The sequence below is a fragment of the Nicotiana tabacum genome, chromosome 3 (assembly GCF_000715075.1).
Source record: "Nicotiana tabacum cultivar K326 chromosome 3, ASM71507v2, whole genome shotgun sequence".
Classification (NCBI taxonomy): domain Eukaryota; kingdom Viridiplantae; phylum Streptophyta; class Magnoliopsida; order Solanales; family Solanaceae; genus Nicotiana; species Nicotiana tabacum.
In genome coordinates this window covers 1,659,316-1,666,932 of record NC_134082.1, presented here as the reverse complement: position 1 = coordinate 1,666,932, position 7,617 = coordinate 1,659,316, and the positions used below count along the sequence as shown (strand labels likewise).

The following is a 7,617-nucleotide window of genomic DNA, read 5'->3' as shown; positions in this document are numbered from 1 at the left end:
CATCAACAAGACTTTCCCACCCATCTTTATTTAAGTAAGTGTTTGGTCTATTTCCTTTTCTAACCTCTTGCTCACAGAACTCAATAAATATAATATGTTTATCATCGTCCCACTTAGCATTGTCCGGCATAATTGAATGTAAATAATCTGAAGAAAGCGGAGCAACTAAGAAGCTAAGACTGAAGTTGCATAAAGAGAACCTAAAAGGGCCTAGTGTTTGACAAAAATAATGCCTTTAAAGCTTATTTTAAGTTGAAATGCAATTAGTCTTATGCATTAATTATTTGATGATCATTATTAGCAATAATCAGAGAAGAAAATTAAAATTCCCATCATACAAGTTGGACATGAAAAGCCTTAATTATTGGTTGGTGAACTTATAAATCTTGGCTACTAATGGAATTACTTAGCCTATAATCATGATTATCTAAAATGAATGGCTGAAATATAAAAAGAGAAAACCTTGAGATAATGACTATATATCAGGGATTACTGGGACCAAGATAATAGTAATACCAATACTTTTGTAACTTCATGATCCATAGACATCTTGAGTAACAATTTTATTGTTTTTCTCCTAAAAAGGGAGATAGAACTAAGAACTCAATTATTTCAAAGAGATTAATTATGATAACTGTTGGGTTTTATGGACTCTCCAATATGTACCCTTGATATAATGCAGTCACCAATAACAAACACAAAATAATTGAAGGGCAACTATTTACAGGACAAAAGCATATATAAAGGTTGAGAAAGAAAGCTTAGGCAAGAAAAGCTAGAAACTGCACAAGTTTCAAGAAGAAAAGGCAAAAATCTAACAAACAGAGCCAACAACCTAAAGCAAGATCGTTCTTGCATTTGTATAGTCAAAAATCAGTAAATTTTCCAAATGAATTCAAACAAAAATATACAATAAGGATCGAGAAAAACTTACAACGATAATTGATTTCCACTGAATTGCTTGAAGAAAAGCGCAGAAAAATGAAAGATGAAGCAGAGATGGAGAGAAAGGAGGAACGACAGTATTCAAAGTGTAGAAAATAGGAAAAATACTATGTTTTAGGGTTTCTTTGACTGAGGATAATTTTGGTATTATAAAAACTTATAAGGGATAAGAGAGTAATTTTTTTGGTCAAACTAAAATGGCTTTTAAGCCAAAATCGAAAAAGTTGGGGTAAGCCAACTTGTTGCTTTTGGCTTTTTTTAAGCAGCTTTTTTTTTGCCAAACACTCCAAAAATTAAAAAGGGCTTAACAGTTGGTCAGAGTTTGGAGTTTCAGAGAGTTTTGGGATACTTAGTCCCTAAATGAGAGTTTAAAGTTGTAGAATTTGGGCCGCAGTCGGAGCAGTGGGAAGACAACCTCGGAATGGAATTTCGACGGTTCCGTTAGCTTCGTTGGGTGATTTTGGACTTAGGGGCGTGTTTGAATTGTGTTTTGGAGGTCTGTAGCTAATTTAGGCTTGAAATGCCGAAAGTTGAATTTTTGAAATTTCCGGTTCGATAGTGAGATTTTGATATCGGGGTTAGAATGGATTTTTGAAAGTTGGATTAGCTCCGTAGTGTTGAATGTGACATGCTTGCAAAATTTGAGGTCATTCGGACGAGGTTTGATAGACTTTTTGATCGAAAGCGTAATTTGAGAGTTTTTGGAGTTCTTAGGCTTGAATCCGATGTTAAATTAGTGTTTTGATGTTGTTTTGAGCATTCTGAAGATTGGAACAAGTTTTAATGATGTTTTAGGATTGATTGGCATGTTTGGTTGAGGTCTCGGAGGTCTCGGATGTATTTCGGATGCTCAACGGATCATTTTTGGAACTTAGAGAATTGCAGAAAAAGTTGCAGCAGTCAGTTCTGGTTTCCTTCTTCGCGTTCGCGAAGAGGAACTGGGGCTGGTAAAGGTTTAATACTTCGCGTTCGCGAAGGTATTTCCGCGTTCGCGAGGCTGTGGGATCTTATACCTACGCGTTCGCGAAGGTAGTCCCGCGTTCACGTAGGAGGAGGTAAGTTGGTCATCGCGTTCACGACTTGGGCATCGCGTTCGCAAAGGAGGAAAGCTGGACCAAGCGGAGTTGTGCTTCGCGAATGCGAGGGTCTTTCCGCATTCGTGAAGAAGGATTTATCTAGGCAGAATATAAAATTTCAAAGTCGAGAGTTTAGCCATTTTTGTGAAAATTAGAGCTTGGGAGCTCGGATTTGAGCGAAGTTTTGAGGGATTTTCAGAGATATCGATTGGATAATAATTCTTAACTCCTTTTTTCTTATAACCCATTAATCTAAACATGAATTCATCATTTAATTTCGGATTTGGGATGAAAATTGGGGGAAAATTTGGAGAAAGTTCTTAGACCTAAATTTCGGGTTTTGATTGAGAATTTGACATTAGATTTAGATAATTTTGGTATGGTTAGACTCGTGAGAGTATGAAGATTCTGAAAATATAAATTTTATCCGATTTCGAGATGTGGGCCCAGGGGCATTTTGGTTATTTTACCTTATATCGTGTATTAGCTTAGAATATATTTGTGGAATCAGTTACTTGAAGTTATATTTACATTATACAATTGAATGGAATAGATTTGGGTCATTTGGAGTCGAGTACTCGTGGAAAGAACGTGGTCTCGGATTAATTTTGGAGACGGTTCAAGGTAAGTGGTTTGCCTAACCTTGTGTGGGGGAAACTCCCCTTAGGATTTGGTATTATTGATACTTGAATTGCCTTGTACGTGAGGTGACTAGTGCGTACTTGTGCTAATTATTGAAAAATCTAGTTTTCATTAAATAATTATAATTGTGTTTCTTTTCGTGTTTATACTATTTGTAATCTAAGCCTGTTGTTAGCTTAGGGAAGCATGTCTAATTGACTTAATTACTTTACTTGCTCAACTGCCTTATTTGGATTATGTGCAACATGCTAGGCTAGAAATAACTGTTTTATATTGGTATGGAATTTGAATTGAATTGTCTATTTTTCGTGTTGTTGCTCTGTGTGTACTTTGGGACTAGGGGATGGTATCCCGGGAGATCCCCCCTGCATGTTTACTTTGGGAATACGGATTGGTATTCCGGTAGATCCCCCTTCACATTTACGTTAGAACTATGGGACTGCACCCAATAGATTTCCCATGTACTGGATATTTACATTTGGACTATGAATCGAATTTTCGGTAGATCCCCGCGCATTATGAGTTGGACTACGGGACTGCACCCGAGAGATCCACTGGATATTTATATTTGGGGACTATAGGACAGTATCCTGGGAGATCCCCAGTTGTTATCTCTGTGTTGAGCTGCACTCCTTTCCGTGATTATTTTGTCTCTGTTATAGTTGATGTTGTTCTTTCTATTCTGTGTTCTTTCTTACTGTTGCACTTATCTATACTGTCTCATTCTATAATGTTATATCTTATATTTCATTTAACCATAGTAGGGCCCCGACCTTCCTCGTCACTATCCGACCGAGGTTAGGCTTGGTACTTATTGAGTACCACTGTGGTGTACTCATGCCCTTTTTGCGCATGTTTTTCATGTGCAGATCTAGGTACTTCCCCTCAGTCTTATCACACTTGAGGCGAGGCGCTTTCGTAGAGATTTCGAGGTATATCTGTTGCGTCCGCAAACCGAAGAGTCCCTTTCTATTCTCAATACTAGTATAACCCTTTTGTATTTTTCCTTGTTGATAGATATTTCTGGAGTTAGAGCTTTTTACGTAAACTCTTAGCTTGTGATTCGTGGGGTTCCAAATTTTGGGAGTGTTAGGTTGAGATTCTTGTACAGTTATATGCCGGGCGGCATCTTAAACACTGTTTCATTTGTTACTTCGATTTTAATTATTTTCTTTTCCGTAAATTATTTCTTTTCCACATTTGTTAGGCTTACCTAGTCGTAGAGACTAGGTGCCATCATGATAGTTCGCGGATGACAAACTGGGTCGTGACACTTTAATTTTGGACGATAGATAAAACTTGCACTGCTCACAAGTTATGATGAGCAATTGTTCATAAGTTCTGCTGGTTTAATAAAGGGGATTATTACACAAATAGTCGACCAAACTCACTTTTACTTTTTTCTAGCCTATATATAAATTATACATAATTATATATGAATTATACATATTATATATTCGCCGTTTTTTTTAGTTTAAGAGATTAAGTGGGCGTATGTGATGTTCAGTTGGTTCATAAGTTTTACGCGCTTAGACGGGCTTCATCCTATATGGGTGAAATTAAAAAATAGCAAGTTTTACAAGTGGTAATTGAAAATTGCCACAGTTCCAAAAGTAATCGAAATTTAGCCACTTTTCATGTAAAGATAAATCTAAACGAAAATACTGTTCAAAATTTAAAAAATATTCCAGCATAATATACTAGAGTTCCAGTATAATATATTGGACTTCCAGCATAATATACTGGTCCATCATAATATGCTGGAAGTTCATACACTAGTGCTCCAATCTCTAGCATATAAGTTCATACTCAGGTGCACCAATCTCTAGTATATTATACTGAAACTTTTCGTGTTGTAGCAAAATATTGGCTATTTTTTAATGACTTTGCAAACGCTGAATATTTTTCAATTATCGGTCCAAAAACTGGCTAGCCCGTGCTATTTTCACATTCAATCTTCATTACTAAGAGATCCGATGGACTTGAGGCACAAAATTTTAAATGGGCCGATAGTCAAGCAGCCCATTTGTTTAACAAATCTCAAAAGGACAAATAAGCCCCTTTCGAAAAACCCTAGGGCAATCTTACCAAGAGTATAAAAGCCGCCTCTCTCAACTGCAGTTCATTTCTCCTTTGTTCGCAGCTTCGCTGAAGAGAATCGGAAAATGGTTTCGCTGAAGCTACAGAAGCGGCTCGCCGCTAGTGTCCTCAAGTGCGGAAGAGGCAAAGTTTGGCTCGATCCTAATGAGGGCAACGAAATCTCCATGGCCAATTCCCGTATGTGTCTCTTTTCTTTTCCTTTTCTCTATTTTTTTGTTTATTAAAATGTTTGTAGCAGATTTTGATCAGTTTAGCTCCAGTGAACCCTAGATTATGTTAGTAACGTTATCAATTTACTTTTTTGATCAACTTTAGACTATGTCAACAACAACAACGACCCAGTATAATACCACAAGTGGGGTCTGAAGAGGGTAGGGGTCTGAAGAGGGTAATATGTACACAGACCTTACCCCTACCCCGAAGGGTAGAGAGGCTGTTTCCAGGCTGTTTCGTTAGACTATGTCAACGAAATACACTATTTCTGCGAGATGCGTGAAACTAGCGTATTATAGTTTACTTTTTCACGTGTTAACGACGAGTTTTTCCGAGTGATGATAATAAGATTTGAGCATCGCAAATAGCATGTGCTTAGGCTTGATGAAGAAGGATGGTTGGTGTAGGGTTAACTGTGTAAAATGTTTATACAATATATAATTACAGTTAAATACCTTGATAATCATTATTTGATAATCTGATTAAATTGTAACTAAGCTGCAATCAGTTTACACATGCGGTGTGTATAACTTGAATCCTAATATAATATGCTGAACTCTCTGCTAACTTTGGGGATAAATGATTCATTTAGCTGATTGCAACTAGAGGTGTAGTTGATTGACATTATTGGCAGATGTGGATAGGGTATGGGATACATTATTCTGCTGACGTTGTTCTTTTAGCTTGTTTAAAGTGACTTAGTCAAGAGTATTTGGACCTTGAGATGGAAATGTGATAGAACCGCTTTACAGCTATTTGCCTCTTTGTCTAATGTCTAGTTATGACAATTGATACTAATGATTACTCCATCAATACCTGCACTTGGAGGAGGTAGCAATTACTCAGTGAGATGGTAGAGTTGTGCGTAAGCTGGCCTGGACACCACTGACATTAAAAAAAGCTAGGAAAATTGGATGTAGCTGTAACTAGCTAAATGTTTGAGCTTTGGCTTGTCCTTTTAATCCTTATCTTGCTTTCCCTATGTTATCATGACACCTATTTCCTGTGGTAATTCCTGAACAATCGACGGTAATCCCTTCATTTGCATTTGGTGCAGGCCAAAATATCAGAAAATTGGTTAAGGATGGTTTCATCATCAGGAAGCCAACCAAAATTCACTCCAGATCTCGTGCTCGCAGAATGAAGGAAGCCAAGAGGAAAGGCCGTCACTCTGGATACGGTACCCTCCAAGTCTTGACATTCAACTTACTTGTTTAATGTTACTTTGGTTAATTTTATATGACATCATTCAATTCTTTAGGGTTGAATCAGTTACTTTTCAGTCTAACTTCGAACATCGGTTTCCCTTTTTTAGTTAATGTTTATTTTTTCAATTCAAAATAAAGAAGAATATAATTAGGAGGTGGAATTTGGAGATGAATGATGACTCTAAAATGAGATTGAGAGATTATAAAGCTGTACTTAGTATTTTTTGTGAGGAGTTATTTCGTAGCATGTTTTGTTTGAATGCATGTCACTTTTCTTTTTTAATCCTATATTTCCGATTTCTTTTGTACGTCTGATGAACAATTGCTGGGTGGAAATTGTTTGATGAGCTCAGGTAAGCGCAAAGGTACCAGGGAGGCTAGACTGCCCACAAAGGTGCTTTGGATGAGGAGAATGAGAGTCCTTAGGCGCTTGCTTCGCAAGTACAGGGAGTCAAAGAAGATTGACAGACACATGTATCATGACATGTACATGAAGGTGAAGGGTAATGTTTTCAAGAACAAGCGTGTGCTGATGGAAAATATCCACAAAACAAAGGCTGAAAAGGCTAGAGAAAAGACCTTGTCCGACCAATTTGAGGCCAGGAGGGCAAAGAACAAAGCTAGCAGGGAAAGAAAGTTCGCTAGGAGGGAGGAGCGTTTGGCACAGGTATTAATTTGAGCGCAAAGCTAATTTTAATCTTTGAGGAGGTTTAATTTCTCAGTGCTTTGCTCCTAATGTGTTTCTAGGACACGTAGAATGTGCTTATGGAATTTTATCCTCTTTTAAATAGTAAGTGCTTAGGAGTTGAGCTTGTTTTTTCTCCATTTCTCAGGGACCAGGAGAGAGGCCAGTTCAACCTGCAGCTCCGGCTGCTGCCGCACCAGCCCAACCAGCTCAGTAAGTCAAACTGCAAATATATTACAGTTAGTTTTTGTAGAGCTTTGTTGAAACTACATTTGATGAGAACTTGTCATTGCAGGGGATCTAAGAAGTCAAAGAAGTGAGTATGATGAATTGTAAGGAGGGTTGGTGCTAAGCCTGCTTTTTGTTCTTGTTAGTATGACAGTTTAGTATGTTTGATCTGTTCCCTTATTTGTCTTTTAACTTTGAAAGACAACGTTACCTGTACGAATTTGGAAGTTGGTTTAAAGTTTTGATACCTTGTTTCTCAGTGATACCTTTTACCCATATGTTTTGATTATATATTCAACTTAGTTGTTTTGCGTCGCATGGAATGTAGTGGGTGAGCAGATATTTGGGAATCGATTTCTTATACTTGTTGCAATTCTCAGCTATTTTACTAGTTGCTCTGTTGATGTGGAAGACAGTGACCTGTTTGAATTAATCATTTGCTGTGTTCTGGTTGTGGCTGGCAAATTTATGTCCCTTGCATGTCAATGTTACCAAACCCTTGGAGAGTCTGAGCTTGTAT

At 37.5% G+C, this 7,617-nt stretch overlaps 1 protein-coding gene across 1 annotated transcript; it reads left to right on the top strand.

Annotated features, from left to right (window-relative positions):
- The first annotated feature begins 4,779 nt into the window (after positions 1-4,779).
- On the top strand, positions 4,780-7,399 carry LOC142179337 (large ribosomal subunit protein eL19y-like). The gene is made up of 5 exons (XM_075249038.1): positions 4,780-4,940; positions 6,034-6,156; positions 6,538-6,851; positions 7,018-7,082; positions 7,165-7,399. The coding sequence occupies exons 1-5, from the start codon at positions 4,829-4,831 to the stop codon at positions 7,187-7,189; spliced, it is 639 nt and encodes a 212-aa protein (XP_075105139.1). The 5' UTR covers positions 4,780-4,828; the 3' UTR covers positions 7,190-7,399.
- The last annotated feature ends 218 nt before the right edge of the window (positions 7,400-7,617 follow it).

Excerpts from the sequence above, each read along its gene's own strand:
- LOC142179337 (XM_075249038.1), top strand. The coding sequence starts at position 4,829 with ATGGTTTCGCTGAAGCTACAGAAGCGGCTCGCCGCTAGTGTCCTCAAG. Across the intron at positions 6,852-7,017 it reads GGGAGGAGCGTTTGGCACAG|GGACCAGGAGAGAGGCCAGT; the intron begins GTATTAATTTGA and ends TCCATTTCTCAG. Across the intron at positions 7,083-7,164 it reads GCACCAGCCCAACCAGCTCA|GGGATCTAAGAAGTCAAAGA; the intron begins GTAAGTCAAACT and ends TTGTCATTGCAG.